Raw genomic sequence first — 17,231 nt, 5'->3', positions numbered from 1 at the left:
GCTATACCCCTGCAACATATTCTTGAGGGTCTCACCAACCGATGGACTCAACGGGCATGGGGTAAATCTAGTCATCAAAAGTCTTGACCTCCATTTACCAAAAAGTTCCTGCCTTTCCGCTCTAGTATTAGCGTATGCGCTTTGTGCTTGTACCTCATACTAATATTATTATTTTTTAAACATATATAAGTAACATTAAATTATATATAATATTGAAGTGTAGAGGCAATGTGGTGTGCGAAAGTCAGAGTCAGTCATACCTATTTGTACATCAAAACGACATTATTATTTAAGTGTGAAAGTTTTGAAGTATATTTTTTTTTTAAAAAAAAAAGATATTGTGCGTCGCACGTGCATCATGTACATCACACTTACATTTCGTGACAGTTAAAAATTTTTAAAAATCACATATATATTGCATATGGTTGATAGAAGAAAATTAAAATTTATATTACATTAATAAACACTAAGTCAAATAATATAGTATACTAATAATACCTTTTTGGCTCAAGTCTCTAAAGATTTAACATATCACATAAATAAATAATTCTAAGATTAATTATTTTTTATAGGACAGGTGTATTAGAATTTTTTATAGAGCACAAATTAAAAAAAGATACGTTTTACCACAATTTGCTTTTAATTTTTTATATAATTTTAAAATTATATAAATATTATTAAACTGCGTATAATATTGAGGTGTAGACATAATGTGATGTGTGAAAGTCAGAGTCATTAATATTGGAATAAAGCTTCCTGAGTTCAAACAAATTTATTTATACATGTTAAGTAAATTTTTTAATATAAATACAGAAATTTGACCAAAGTTATCGAGTTCTACTGAACTTGTAAGCAAAACTTATAATCTAGTAATACCAATGAGAATATCCAACGTAATGAGTGTGAATTCAATATGACTACCTCTTTCTACGGTCCCCTGCTTGCAGTGGGAAAAATTCTTTAAATAGATTAATTTTAAAGAAACATTAAGGCTACTTTTTGAAAATGGAATAATTAATAAAAAATTTAAAATGGCGTCTTGGGTGAGCTTAGTGATGAGATCTTTAATCTTTATGATCGAGCGATGCATCTAGCATCTTCATTTGACAAGACCATCATCTTGATGGTTCAAACTTAAGCTTGTCAAGATTTTGTAATGACATGTCTGTGAATTTAACATTAATAACATATTTATCCACATTGTATGTATATCAGTATACAGGAAATACGTACCTATCAAAGGAGTAGCATATACCTAATGTTGGAAAAATGTTGCTTATTCTATTGTAATTAAATGTTTGACAAAGAAAATCGAACCTCAAATTGCATATTCCCTTGGAATCTGTTTGATTCCACGTTCCTATTATTTTATTTCTAGTAAGATGGGCACATATGTAGATGAAGATTGAAATAATTTTTAAATGTGACTTTATATATGCCCAGACGACTTTCAACTAAATGACAGAAGCAAAGTTTTTTTTTTAAAAAAAAAAAAAAACACAGCAAATTCTTTTTATTTATTTATTTGTTATTATCCGGTATTCAAAGACCATTGGCGCCGATTAATTTACTTTCGCGGGCAGATAAATTTATTAGGGAGAGACCTACCAAAAAAATTCAATTCATGTTGACAACAAGTGAAAAATCATATTCCCCTTTATGTGAAATCAAGCTATTGAAAGAGACATTAATTATTATAATCTCTTTCTTAGAAAATAAATTCCGTAAAATTTTCACTTTTTCCTCCGATGCTTATAAGAGAAATAAAGTTCACAGGAGATTGAAAATGTCCGATTCCTCATATGATCCCACAGAGCAAAATCATACTTAAAAAAAGAGTTTGATTCTCTTGTACTTTTTTTTTATTATAGAAATACTACCCCTACCAAGTCAAGATCCAACTACTGACAACCAATTTTATTAATGTAGTGCCAATTTTAAATTATCAATCTCTTCCTCTTTAAGTGTTATTCTTTTTTGCTTTTTTCTTTTCGTAGTCATTGGACTCGTCTATATAGCACTCATTTATAGACTCAAAATAGTAGATAATAGTTTAAAAAGTGTATAAACAATTGACCCAAAAAAAAATGTGTATAAACAAGGAGAAAGTGTAAAAAGAGGGAGAGATTGATAATATAAAATATATATGTTATAAAATAATAATGCAAAGAACAAGAATAATTGTAGAGAAAGAGAGAAGAGGAGAGAGTTCTTATTTCTCTTATGAGGGATGAAATACAATGAAGAGAACCTCTCTATTTATAGGAGAGAATTGACTTGGTCATGCCAAAGTCACAAACCCTAGCAAACCCTAAAATTTCTCCTAAAGATAGACATCACAATATTATAATAATATTTATAACACTCCCCCTTGATGTCTATTTCGATAGATAATATGCTCATTAAAACCTTACTAGAAAAAACCCAAAGGAAAAATTCTAGTGAAGGAAAAAGAGTACATATTTCTGATAATATACATTTGGTTGCCTCATTAAAAACCTTGCAAGGAAAACCCAATTGGGACAAAACCTTGGCTAAGGAAAAAAGAGTACAACACGTATTAACTCCCCCTGATTGGTACATCACTCCAAAACTTGAATTTTCGCATTCCAATCTTGTGCACCATCTTCTTGAAAGTTGTAGTTTGTAGAGACTTGGTGAATAAATCAACCATATTATCGCTCGAACAAATCTCTTGCACGTTGATATCACCATTCTTTTGGAGCTTGTGTGTGAAGAACAACTTTTGTGGAATAAGCTTTGTCCGTTTATGAATCCACTCTTTGGTTGTGTATGTTGCTACATCTTGATCTTTGGATAGAGTTGCATCAAAGATATAATATTGTTGAAATCACTCCAAGTGCATTCTTGAATTGCTTTGTAAACATATGTTATCTTTATTTGATTTGATTGTCATGTAGACCAACATCATATGACTATAATCCCTTATAGTCATAGCAAAATATATAAATGCATCAATTGCATAAAGATATGGCACTTCAGACCAAAAAATGCAAGTTTCTCATTTCAACTTCTTTTAACTAATAATATATTTCTTTTGAGAACTCTTCAAGAGTTTCAATAATATTCAAGTAATCAACTTGCACCAACAATATGACAGATTTTGATTTTCTAAAGACGTAAGGATAAATAGAGTCATTTGTGACCTTAGTCGAAAATATTCATTAAGATGATAAAATCGTGTTCACCTTGCTTTAATTCATATAAGAATTATGAACAAATTTCTACAACTTGTATATGCTTGCATTTAAAATTCTTCGAGAATTTTCATATAATTTTGTCAAGTAATTCATATAAGTTGTGACAACATCTATTTCTATTTAAATATGTGACATCTTCTGGTGTCCGGGATAAACAGGTCCAATAAGCTTTACGCTTAGCAAGATGCGTCATTTCACTTGATAATAATTTCTATGTTAGCATGCTTTAATAAACGTAGAATTTAGATCCTCACAATCTTTTACAATATTGCGCTATATTGTACCAAAGATATCATCGATGATATATCATTTGTATCGGTTCGCAATGTGACATAACTTATTGAGATCTCATCACTTCCATTATTTTTAGGTACCTAAACCTCTCATGAGGTTTCATGAAGTGTTATGTCGTAGGCTCTTCAAGAGCACATTGCCTCCTTATAATAATCATTAATCATTTGCTCCTCTTTCTTTTCCATGATTATTGCGTTTGGAACCGATTATGATCTACCACGCTTCATGTATGCTATAGACTCGTCCTTCGTGGACATAAATTTAATAGAGCATTTTATAAAGTTAGAAATTAATTTTGGGTTAAAAATGCTTCTAGCATTTGAGTAAATTATCTTTTGAATGAGGATCATACTAATGATATATAATTTATCACATATTCCTCAATTGCTTATTCTCTCCCCCTTATGTTAGAAAAACTAACATATATCCCATTTTCTTTGGGGGAATCCATCTTTATGCATCATGGTAGATTAATTAATCGTATATCCACATATATAAAAGCTATTAGATGGAAATATCGGTTCCTAACCCCGAACCAATTGTGAGGGGAAAATTTATCATAATTTAGCACATGAAGCATTGTTCTCATAAGCAATGGTTTAGCTTTTTATCGGAGGCATTCAATGCCAAACCAACTTAGATATAAACTAGCATTCACAAGATGAATTATCTTGATTACATAATCTAAAATTACGCTCTCAACTCAATCATTTTTGAGCAAGTAACTTTGCATATGTCAAGCTGCGAGGTTGACAATAAACGCACATGTGACCGTCTTATGGATGCATCTATTTAAGACATCACATAACAAGTGAACGGCCCATATTCACCTTTTCTATATTTTCCAAATTTGGGAAATTCAATCCCAACATTAGCCGATAATCCACTTATCATGAGAACAAGCAACACAAACAAATTCTTGAAGAATCTTCTAGTTCTTCAATATATGTCAAATACTCAATCTGCACATCATATTTGAATCGGGATGGCCAAATTGCTCATGCCAACTGATAAAATTATTTATACTAGTAAACTTCAAGTTTACCATGCCATGTGCTATTTGTTTTAGTAAACTTCTGATTTACTATGACATGAATACTTTTTCGCATCGATAAACTTCTGGTTACCGTGACATGTGATTTCATCATGCTTATATCGTAGTACACTTTGGAGAATAAGGCATGTAACCTTTCACATAGATATTTCATGCCCACTATGATTTAGAAGATATTTAATCCTCCCATCATTTATAGCTTCACTATGATAGCTATTTACTTCAGTAAACTTCGGGTTTACTACAACTTGTGTTTCGATCATAACAACTTCATATATTATAATCTAGGGGGAGTGCCATAATAGTATGTAAGCTCTTCGGGAGCCTTTAATTTATTCTCCATAATCACACATTGTTTGGACAGTACCTAGTGCCATGATCTTCTAGATAAATAGTTTGCTCTTCTGGAGCTCTTAATTATTAATTTTGTACTACCAAACATTTCTTAGATACTGCTGGTATCATAAAAGAAATTTTAGTCAGACACTGCTGGTGTCATGAAATAAACAGTAATCAAATGAACATTTAAAATAATTGTAAATTCATAATGAAAAGTAAACATTAAGTTATATAGTCTTTAATAATTCTATCATCAACTTCTATGGTAAATATCTCCTTCAGGGAGAATACCCATTAATACTCGAATATTTTGTATCAAATCGTTTATAGAGCTGCTGTAAACAATTGCCATACCCTTATCTGCTTTACTTTAATTACAAAAAACAAAGACTTACAAATTGTAAAGCAAGTAAGATACATAAAATAAGTATTAGACATGCAGCATTCCTGAATCACATGAGATTTTTTTCTTTTTTCTTTTTCGTACACATAAGATTGTTTTTCTTTGTTGTTTGCTCTTAACAAAATATGTGGGATAGTGGGACTATTTAGTAGGAATCCAATGAATGACGGAACAATGTAAAATATATGGTGAAAAGCATAGTTGACTTCTAATCCAACTCAACCACCTCCAGTACTCGTGTTACAATGATGAGTGAGACTGATGTAGACAATTTTGAATAATGCTGTAATATAGAAGGTTGATGATTATTTATGAGGTTTAACATCTCTTAATTGCCTTCTCACAGCATTGTTACATCTGGTCCTAGTTATAGTCTATAGTAAGAACCTTGCAAACTGAAAAAGAAAAAGCATTAATGTTACACTCATAGTAAAGGTAGAATTGTGATTCACAGGCATTTTTAGGTTGAATATCAGATATTCCTTTAATCTATTGATAAATGGAGTAACAGGCCCCAATCCTCTTCTCCTTGAATAATCAAAGAAGACAAACAAGGAAGAGGGACTTCTCACTAATAAAGATCCCAAACAAGATGACACCATAAATTTTCAAATATTCCTGTCAATATCAAACAGTATGAAACAACAACTTACAAGATAAATGAGAGAACGATGATTTGGGTTATGTATTTAGCACTATAAAAACGAGCATAGCTTTGACGTCTCCTGAAGGAATTCAAAAATGGTCAATATAATATTGCTGTATGAAACTTTAATTATTTTCACTAAACGTTTTTTTTTTTCGTTGCCAAATAAAACTAACAGTACAACATACATGTGATTTCTTGATTAATTGCCAACGGCATTTACTCGTAGAATATTTACCTCAGACATGGTCAGTACAAAATACATAAAAGAGGTTTACACATAATAATTCAAATGGTCTGAAAAAAAAAAAAAGCGTCCTCTGCTTTCAAAGTCTTACTACATCAGAAGTAAATTTCAAAGTTACTACTTCACGAGTAGATTTCAGAATATTTACTACTTCAAGAGTAAACTTCTTCGGGAGTAGATTTCAGGATCCTAGAAATAGATTTCAGAGTCCTACTACTTCGGGAGTAGAATTCAGAGTCTTACTATTTCGGGAGTAGAGCTCAAAGTTTACTATTTCGGAAATAGAGTTCAAAGTTCGCTACTTCATGAGTAAATTTCTGAGTTTACTACTTGGAGAGTAAAGCATAGAATATTTAGAATATTTTTTTTTCCTTCAATTATTCTACCTCTTCTGGAGGTGACTCGTGATATCTTCACAACCAATCACACGTCCTTATTTATAATCTTTACTAAATATCATCACATTCACTTCAGGGAACGGATCCGTATTTGTAACATTTATCAAAAGTACTCATTCTTCAGGAATGAAACATATCTTATCGCGCCTTAAGCATATCAAATTATGATAGTTTAGAACCTCTTTTAAGATGTTGCTACTTCAGGAGCAAATCGAGGCATAAATATAGAGAATTTTTCTCTAACATATCTTCCTTTATAATCACAATAAGTATATGAAAATATTACCACTTCTGGTGGTTATATTTTTTCTTGTCAACTCTATCGGATTTTATGAGTTTTTTTTTTTTTTTTTTTCGATAATACACATTATATGATACACAAGTATTTAGGCTATACAAAGTGAATAGATTGTACCATGTTTCTATGTGTTAATTGAACAAGTCAACACCTGCATGAAGTGTAAATATATCTAAAAGCATACAAACAGAACCTTTCCTCTACGTACAAAAAGGATTATTTGTTTTCCACTGTAGCCACAACAATTAACAAACTAACTTCTCAATAAATATATCAATATGGACATATGTGATACGTACTTACAGTAAGGAAGCAATTTGGCTCCATCAATCTCTTAGAAAACGGTTCTATAACGTGGCCAAGCAAATAATTAGAGACTCGTGCTGATAACGTGTTATAAAATAATAATGCAAAGAACAAGAATAATTGTAGAGAAAGAGAGAAGAGGAGAGAGTTCTTATTTCTCTTATGAGGGATGAAATACAATGAAGAGAACCTCTCTATTTATAGGAGAGAATTGACTTGGTGCCAAAGTCACAAACCCTAGCAAACCCTAAAATTTCTCCTAAAGATAGACATCACAATATTATAATAATATTTATAACAATATAATAGATTTAAAAAATCGGCTACCAATAGTTAGATCTTGACTTGGTAGGTAAAGTATTTCTATAAAAATTAATACAAGAGAGCTTGATTTTTAAAGGGAAATATGATTTTTCACATGTTGCGAACATGTATGGTATCCACTAAGTTTTTTTGAAATTGGAAATTTTTAGCGGGGAAGGGTTTATCTACGTAGTGGATTTACCTTTTGTAAAGTTGAAATAATCGGATCCATGGTCTTCAAACACGTAGTAGTAATAGTACTAATAATAATCTGCTAAAGTGTTACGTCTACCATGTATAGAAAAAATTTAAAAATTGATCTTTGACCTTCATCTACTTATGTGTTCATTTTATGTACTAGAAATAAAATAATAGGAAGGAGGAATCGACAAATTCCAAGGGGATATGCGCTTTGAGATTCGGTTTGCTACGCCAAAATTCAAATATTTAATTTGACAATTGATTAAGCAAAAGATTCTTCCAACATTAGTTAATTATATGCTACTTAAGGATTTCCTATGTACTGAGTACTGACTACTGATATACATATACAATGTTGATAAATATGTTATTAGTGTAAAATTTCAAAGACATATAACGCATCCCAAAATCTTTGGCTCAGTTTTTGTATTTGTATTTAAATTTTTTTAACTCCACCTCTTAATGCAAACTTCATCCAATAATCTGTTTTCTTATTTCCCAATGAATTTTCCCTTATAAAGTGTAAAAGAAAGAACATGGCCTAGAGTGGGTTTCCAAAATGTAAATAGAGGCTGATGCAATACTAGTTTAATCGATCCAACTAAATCTATAATGTTTTACACGAACATAGAGGAGCATCTGAATTTTATTAAAATTTTACGCTCTCGAGTTCATATTATATGGTGGTTTTAGCGTGAGCATATCCCTTAAGAAGTTTACTCACCTCTAAAAAATAAGATGAGTTTTCATTAAATTACCCTTAATAAAATATTAACTATTTAATATGATTAATTGGTTATGTAAAAACTTGCTTATCCAATAAGAAAATTTAAAAACAAATTAATACCTTCTTGATTATTTAAATTTTATTTATTTTTTTGCACTAAATGTAAAAGTTAAAACATATCATATAATATGGACTAAAGGGAATAATAAATATTAAATTTTAAATTTTACAAATGCAATGAGTTCAGTTATAGGAAAATACATGATGAATAGATCGAGACCCCCCTTAACTTGACGATTTTATTCAATGCGCACTTGAACTTTACGTTGGCTAATCACCCCCCTCCCGGAACAAGACAATTTACTATCTTAACCCCCTAGACGTTCTTACCCCATGAATGTGTGACACATGCTCTGCTACGTGAATTTGTTTTTTGTCCACATGACATTTTACATGCTCTTCGGGTAAAATTGTAAATAAAAAAACTTAATCATCGTTGTTTTGATATAAATATCTATTTGGCTAAAGATAATCATATTCTAATAAAGAAATTTTTATAATATTTGGCAAAAAGGAGAGAAAAATACACAATTATAACAATTGATCTTTGCATCTAAAGAAGAAATAAATAAATAAATAAATAAATAAAATACAATACTGTTGGAATTCCATTTGTTTTTTTTTTTTGGGCTAAAAATAATGAAATTCGAACCAATTGCCGTACAAATTTGGCCGAAAAGGAATAAATACAGTTGAAAATAAATAGCAATTGCATAAATAGAAGAAATACACAATTTTTTTCTCTCCAGAAAATAGATGTTTGAATTTCATGATTCGCTAAATCTTCTTCTAATTTAGGAGTTTCTCACCCCATGAATGTGTGACACATGCTCTGCTATGTGAATTTGTTTTTTTGTCTACATGACATTTTACATGCTCTTCGGGTAAAATTGTAAATAAAAAAACTTAATCATCCTTGTTTTGATATAAATATCTATTTGGCTAAAGATAATGATATTCTAATAAAGATATTTTTATAATATTTGGCAAAAAGGAGAGAAAAATACACAATTATAACAATTGATCATTGCATCTAAAGAAGAAATAAATAAATAAAATACAGTACTGTTGGGATTCCATTGTTTTTTTTCTTTTCTTTTTTCCGGCTAAAAATAATGAAATTCAAACCAATTGCCGTACAAATTTGACCGAAAAGGAATAAATACAGTTGAAAATCAATAGCAATTGCATAAATAGAAGAAATACACAATTTTTTTCTCTCCAGAAGATAGACGTTTGAACTTCATGATTCGCTAAATCTTCTTCTAATTTAGGAGTTTCAACTAAATTTTGAAGATTTGCCCAGAAAATACAGAGTTACAACAAATAACCATGATATCTAAAGAGGAAAAAGAATACAATTGAGATAAATATGCAATTTATATTAAGAAGAAATAAGAAAAAATACAGTTGAAAAAAAAAATCATTGTATTTGCTTATATGACAATCAATAGTTAAAAAATATCCACTTGAAAGCTGATCTTTTAATTTTTCTCCTTCCCGTGTACCTAACCAAGAGTGTATTCGCATTATTTGTCAGTGTCCAACGACATCGAAGCTATTATATTGCCAAATTTAAAAGGTAATTAAGCTAAAGTTAAATTATGCATGAATAAAAGTCGTCAAACCGAAGGTTCCCAATCTATTTTTTGCCACAACTAAAACATTCAGAATCCGTAAGGTCAACAATCTACTCCCATATGCAGACTAAACGTGTCAACGGATTCCGAGCCGGGCCGGACCGGCAACCTATTCACGGAACAACCGGTTTCGAGGTTAAAAAACCGGAACCGGCCACCGGTTCCGGTTTAACCGGTTTCAAAATCAAAACCAACAGTCCAAAAACCCTTTTTTTTAATTTTTTGTGTATAGTATATACATATTATAGTATTTATTAGTATATATGTGGGTATATTTACATATGTTATATAAGTTTATAAGTAAAGTTTAAATATTTATCGACTAACGAGGCTAACGACAAGTCGGCAATACGACATATACGTGTATATATATATATATATATATATATATATATAGTTATATATTAAGCCTTAAGTTATACTACATATACCTAAAATATAGTAAGAATATACTTATTATATATATCAATATACTTAGGTTATATAACTTATATATATATATATATATATATATATATATATATATAGAGATATATGTATTAAGTTATATATATATTAATATATATATATATATATATGTTTAAGTATACTATATATACTTATAATTTATATATTATAAGTATACTTATATTTATAGCTTAATTTTTTTCTAAGTTTATAAATTCGTATATACGTGTATATATATATATATATATATATACACACACACACATATATATATATATATATTATATCTAAGTTTATAAATTCGTATATACGTGTATGTATATATATATATATATATATATATATATATATATATATACACACACACATATATATATCTAAGTTTATAAATTCGTATATACGTGTATATATATATACATACATACATATATATATACATACATATATATATACATATATATACATACATATATATATATACATATACATACATATATACATATACATATACATATACATATACATATGTATGTATATATATAATATATAATATAATGTATAACTTAAACATATATATATATATATATATATATATATATATATATATGTTTAAGTTATAAGTATATTTATATTATAAGTATATTCTTAGTATATTTTAGTTATGTTTCAAGTATATAACTTTCTAGTTTTTAATTTAAGTAGATGTATATTATAAGTATATTCTTAGTATATTTTAGGTATATTCCAAACTTAATATAAGTAAAAATATGAACACAAGTAAATAGAAGAAAGCTCAATGAGCCATATATTTTATTCATTCTTGGATAACATTTATTTGCAAGTTGTAGTTTTTTTTTTTTTAACTTGCAAATAATACATGAGTTGTAAAGAAATAGTAGAATAATAAAATCACCAATTGTGAATCATTTCGTTAATTTCCCCCATATCATATTCGGTCATAGAGATATCTTCAAAGTCTTCCATTTGGTCCGGTCCACTTGCTATCAAATCTTCAATTTCTTCCTCTTCGCCTTCCTCCGCTTCTAAGTTTTGGTTGCGTCGCTCCAATCTAATCCAATCGCGAATGCACACTAGTACTTGCAAGCTAAAGCGGATAATGAGTGTCTATGGTCTCCAATTCTTTGTCTTCCTTGGCTAAATGTTTCGCTCTCAGATGCCACGGTTGATACTTGAACCGTAAGGATATCTCGAGCCATTCTTGAGAGTATCGGATGACTTGCCTTGTTAACTTCCACCATACTAAGACTTCGATTCATCCGAGTTCCTTGATATTCACGTTTGGGTACATCAAATAAAAGTTATATTCATCAAAGTTTGCACTAGAAGAAGGAGTTGACGTATGAAACATTACAATTTAAAGAATTAAATACATAGCGCAAATAAAATCTATATTTTTTATACAAATCTATAACATCCGCTCTAAAATTCTAGGAATACCCTCGAATAACGGATTATAACAACGTGGAATGTAAGGAACAAACCCCAAACCCGAAGGAAAGAAAAATGGTAAACAATCATAAGCTACCATTTTAGCTTTATCTACACGCTCTTTTTTCTTGTCATGCTTAAAATTTTACCCGGTTCGTGGAGTCTATCGTCATTTTGAATACCCCCAGCATTTGAACCCGTTTGCTCTCCCCAAACATCCATATGTTTAAGTCTCATATGATTATTTAGTGTACCAGTTCCACCATCTTTACTAGTTCCTTGCCTAAAAGCAAATACTTGTCCACATAGAATGCGTTTATTTGTTTAGCTTTCCCTATCCTTAGTCATAAATTTTCAAATTTTAGCGGTTGGCTTTCGAGTTCTAGGCGGTTTGTCTTGTGTATGTGGTTATGTGCGGGACATGTATCTTCTATGGGATTTTCGGGGGCTTGTGTTTCATCGTCACATCATCATCGTAAGTCAAATTTCATTAAAAGTGTCGGTAAAATGTTGTTGCATTGCTTCATGATCTAAAGTGGATTATTTCTGCCAACATCTTACCTAAATTAGGCGTTTCTTCCACAAATGTTTCCTCATTAAGCCCACACCCCTAACAATACCACTACTACTACGGCACCACGTCTAAATCTCTTTGCCATTATTAAATCGAATTAATTTAAATAACACTCAAATAAATCACAAGAAAATAAATTGCAACAAATTAAATTGCTAGAATTAAATTGCGAAAACTAAGATAGAGTTGGAATGAAGGTACCAAATTGCCGGATTAATTTCCAACAAAGTGAAGGCGGCTAGAATTGCAAATCCACCAAAATACTTCGGATTGTTGCAAAATCACTAGCTCTAACTAACAATATTATAATTGCAAAATTAATAATTGAAACTATAATAAGACTTTATAATATTTATTTGAGAGAAATTTAAAGTGGTTAATTGTTGCAATGTAACTATAATTGAGAGATTGAAATTTGCGAGAAAGAAAAGAATGAATTGGTATGGATTAAAATGAAAATGAAGAAGGGTTTATATAGGGGTGGGGGATGGGTTAAAGTGTTAAAAAAAAAGTTTGGGGGTTGGGGGGGGGGGGGGCAAAAAAAGAGTAAATGGACCGTTGCCAACGGTCCAATAACGTCCACCAGGCACCAGCCCAACGGCTATATTATAATTTTTTTTTTTAATTTCACTGGTTTAACCGGTTTAACCAGTCCGGTTCCGGTTTAACCGGTTCCGATTTCAAAAAAATCGAAATACCGGACCCACGTAAAAAAGATCTGTTAGCGTTCAACCGATTCAATTTTTTCTTGGTCGGTTAGGAACCAACAGGATTCGCGGACAGTTGACGGGCTTAATGGAGACAACCGAGGCTAACATAAATACACAAATAAAATACTACTCATGAAGTCTTACATTTAATGTCTTACAAATTTGACCAAAAAGGAATAAATACACAGTTGAAACTAAATAGCAATTGCATGAAAATAAGAAATACAAATTTTCTTCTTTCTCTATGAAATGCACCGTTTGAACTTCATTAGTCGCTAAATCTTCTTTTTATTTGGCTAAAAAGACAGAATTTGAGCTAAATTTTAGAGATTTACTTCCGAAAAAAAAAAGAAATACACAGTTAGAGCAAATAATCATGACATATAAAGCAAAAATAACTGGGGATAAAATATGCAACGTGTATTAAGAAGAAACAAGAAAAAGTATAGTTTGATCAAATAAATCATTATATATATATATATATATATATATTTTTTTTTTTTTTTTTGAAAAAAAATATCCTTATATTTGATTATCTGCCAAAGTACCCACTTGAAAGCTCCTTTTTTTTTTTTTTCACCTTTTTTTTTTTCACCTCCCATGTGCCTAAAAAGGAGGAAATTACGTTCTTTATCATATCAATGTCCAGATAAATCGAGACTATCAAATTGTCAATTTTAGGGGTAATTAGGCTCGTATGGCGCCAAGATTCATATTAAAAGGTGTCAAAAAATATAAATATGTTGCTGCACAGGTGTGAACACACAACCTTTGGGAACTTTTGCAACCCACTGTACTAAACTTTCAATTTGTATTAAGGGGTGTCAACATTAGTATACATATCTATAAAATTAAAATTTCATCTATGTCTCTTGACAGCCCTCGGGCAACGATAGCTCCGCCCCTGATTAGGCTAATATAAAAGTTAGGTGTGCATTCAATAAAAATCGTCAAAGTCGAAGGATTTTGCCAAAAATAAAAGATTCAGAATCCGTAAGGTCAACGATCTACTCCCATACGTACACAACTCGAGGCTAACAAAAAATACACATAACAAAATACAACTCATGTGGTCATGATGTGGCTACTACATTGAACCAAACCTTTGTTGAATCGAAATGCATATAATATTTGAACAACTTTTTGTCGTATTTTACGGAATTGTACAAATGTATACACGCATTTGAAGGGGATCTTTTGTTGTACAATATATTTGACTCAACAAGATACCAACTCTACCAAAACAGCATACAGGTAAGTTCATTCACTTTTTCTCTTTCTATTTCTATCTTATATTTCTCATCCTTTGTTGGTTACTTTAGATTAGTTAACTTTATGCACTTTCACAAAATTTTGGGTTTTTGTCGTAAGTTTTTGGCACTTTTTACATGGATATGTGCTTTTTAAGTATTAAAAGTGTTTCATCTTTTTTTGGGTCCTACATCAATGATGAACCCATGATTTAGAAGTAAGTTGCACTTTCGAGGCCGCAACCTATTGAATTCTCAAAAAATACACTGCTTTTTTAGGTGTGTATGTAGATTGACGTTTTGAAGAGTCAAAGACAATATTTGTAGAATGAGCGGGTCTAAATGGTTGTTGATTTCTCTGTATGTTTCAAATTTTCATATGTTACACAGGGTATTTGGTTCAATTATAATGTTGAACTTGCTCTAGATCAGTTTCTTTACAAATTTTTGGGTTTTTTCCTAGTGAGTTACATCCACTTTTATATGGAAATATGCTTTAAATTAAGTGGTTTTGAATAATTTTGCTTTCTATCTTTATTGGGTCCTACATCAGTGGTGAATCTGTGATTTAGAGTGAGTGGTTCTAAATTGGTCTTGATCTCTCTATATATATTTTTGAAATTTCATGTATACATGGTATTTGGTTCAATTGTACCCGTGGAACTTGCTCTAGATCCGCCTCTATACTCCGTATGATCAGCAACAATTTTCCGGGTAACGTGCACTATCGAAATAGTTATAATTGTTGAATACCTTGGGTGTGTTTGGAATGGAGGAATCAATTATCGTTTGGTTAGTCAGAATGTTTTGGAAAATATTTTCTCTAGAAAAATAAGTTACAGAAAAATGACTTCCCTTGTCGCAAGGAAAACAAGTCACATAAGTGGCATTCCGGAAAACAAGTCCCGGCCTGCCCCTATCGGGCTCTCATAGTGTTTGCCTAGATTATATATATATTTGCTCTTGGAATAATGTTTTTCTGCTTATTCACCAAACACTAGAAAATAAGCAAGAAAATCACTTATTCTCCGAAGAAAACATTTTCCGTGAAAAACAATTTCCTTAGTACCAAACACACCTGCCCCTGATGAAAATGCCTTTATATGCTTTGCTTATTTGGGATAGCATCATCTAAATGCTGCTTGAAACACTGAAAACCTGGAGTTGACTATGATTCCCTGTAAAGCAAAGTAATTGATGCCCGAAAATGCACTTAGTGTTCATAAGGAGATAAAAACTTGAAAATAAAATCACTGATGGCCTTTTATTGAACTCGGATTCTCATTATTTTATCTACATATTCTTAGGTTATATCAATGCTTTACTATAATGTTTATTTTGGATTGTGGCAGGTGAAAACATCTATCACTGGATCTTTAAGTCCTCTGCTGGATAATGCATGCTTTAGCGGGATGCTTTCGTTCCATGAAATCTAAACGTCCACCTGGTTTTGAGAAGCATGACTTACTAGCTTCTGAGACTTCTTGTAAGTTAAAGAATGCCTTTTTGCCCCTAAGAATCTAAAATAGTGCAAAATTAGGTAGGCTCTTATTTAATTTTTGTTTCCTTATTTTCCTTGAACTTATTTTGGTAAAATCGTAGTCGCTAGCCAGTAGTATTCTTTAGAATGTTTCACCAGTGCTGTTTGTTGGACATTCAATCAGAAGAAGTTTGTAATACCGCTGTTATACCAACATAATAATTCAGAAAGAACAGATATATACTGATCAGCGTTCCATCTGACAAGTGAGACTATCCAGAAGTAAAAAGCCTTCAACTTGACTGTTACATTTGCATATATTTTAATCTTCAGCAGAGTAGTGTGTCCAATGAGTTTTTTTTTTTTTTTTGGTTAAGCTGTAAATAAGCATCTTAGAGTGCTGTGGTCTTCTGTTGCAGTTTCTGTTAATGAAGTGGATGCGTTGTATATTATGTTCGGAAAACTAAGCAGCTCCATAATTGATGATGGTCTTATTCATAAGGTAATTTCAATATGAAATGTTTAATCATTAGCTAGACTTTTGCGTAAATTGAGATGTTAGTTAAGGGAGAACTGTTGAAAACAGACGGCGATTTAGGATACATTAGCTTGTTATTGCAAAAAAGTTCTCTTCATGCCAAAAGGCCTCCATATGATAATCCCTCTTTATAATCTAATCGTTTTTGTTAGCATCGGCAACTGTAACCACTTTGTAAGCACATTTTTAGAACTATTGTACTAAAAATAAACTTTCCATGTTTTCAACTAATGGCCCAAGTCTGATGCACTTTAAATATCTTCCAGCGATTTTCAAACTTCAGGTTGTGAGATTGTGATTTAATTCTATTTCTTCAATGCAGGAAGATTTTTTCCATGCTCTTTTCAACTGTAGCCCTAAGCAGAATCTTTTTGCACAGAGAGTATGTGTTCACCCTTTTTGACGGTATTCATTAGACATATGTTTGAATGATTAATGGGATTTAACTATCTGGAAAAACTCTTTTATTACAAATGACTTGCAAATCTGATGCTGGATGTCAGCTGTTTTTTTAAAAATTTAAATGGTCGTAGTTGCTATATCAACATCATCTTTATTCTCCAAACAAGAATCTATTCCTTCTTGTCGCATTATTGCAGTTGTTTGATTTGTTTGATCTTAAATAACGGGGTTTTGAATTTGGAGA

The 17,231-nt window shown here is 30.8% G+C and overlaps 1 protein-coding gene across 7 annotated transcripts in view; it reads left to right on the top strand.

Annotated features, from left to right (window-relative positions):
* Positions 1–14,278: 14,278 nt before the first annotated feature.
* Positions 14,279–17,231, top strand: part of LOC132041193 (calcineurin B-like protein 4) — a 10,818-nt gene continuing 7,865 nt past the window's right edge. For 2 of the 7 annotated variants that reach the window (XM_059432023.1, XM_059432017.1), the window contains exons 1-2: positions 14,934–15,281; positions 15,920–16,053. In XM_059432023.1, coding sequence (XP_059288006.1) covers positions 15,963–16,053 — 91 coding nt within the window. In that variant the 5' untranslated portion in view covers positions 14,934–15,281; positions 15,920–15,962. The other 5 variants (XM_059432018.1, XM_059432020.1, XM_059432019.1 and 2 more) reach the window with 5 other exon arrangements.

This window comes from Lycium ferocissimum, chromosome 12 (genome assembly GCF_029784015.1).
Source record: "Lycium ferocissimum isolate CSIRO_LF1 chromosome 12, AGI_CSIRO_Lferr_CH_V1, whole genome shotgun sequence".
Classification (NCBI taxonomy): Eukaryota; Viridiplantae; Streptophyta; class Magnoliopsida; order Solanales; family Solanaceae; genus Lycium; species Lycium ferocissimum.
Note: the sequence above shows the minus strand (reverse complement) of the source record. Positions and strands in the feature narration are given on the sequence as shown.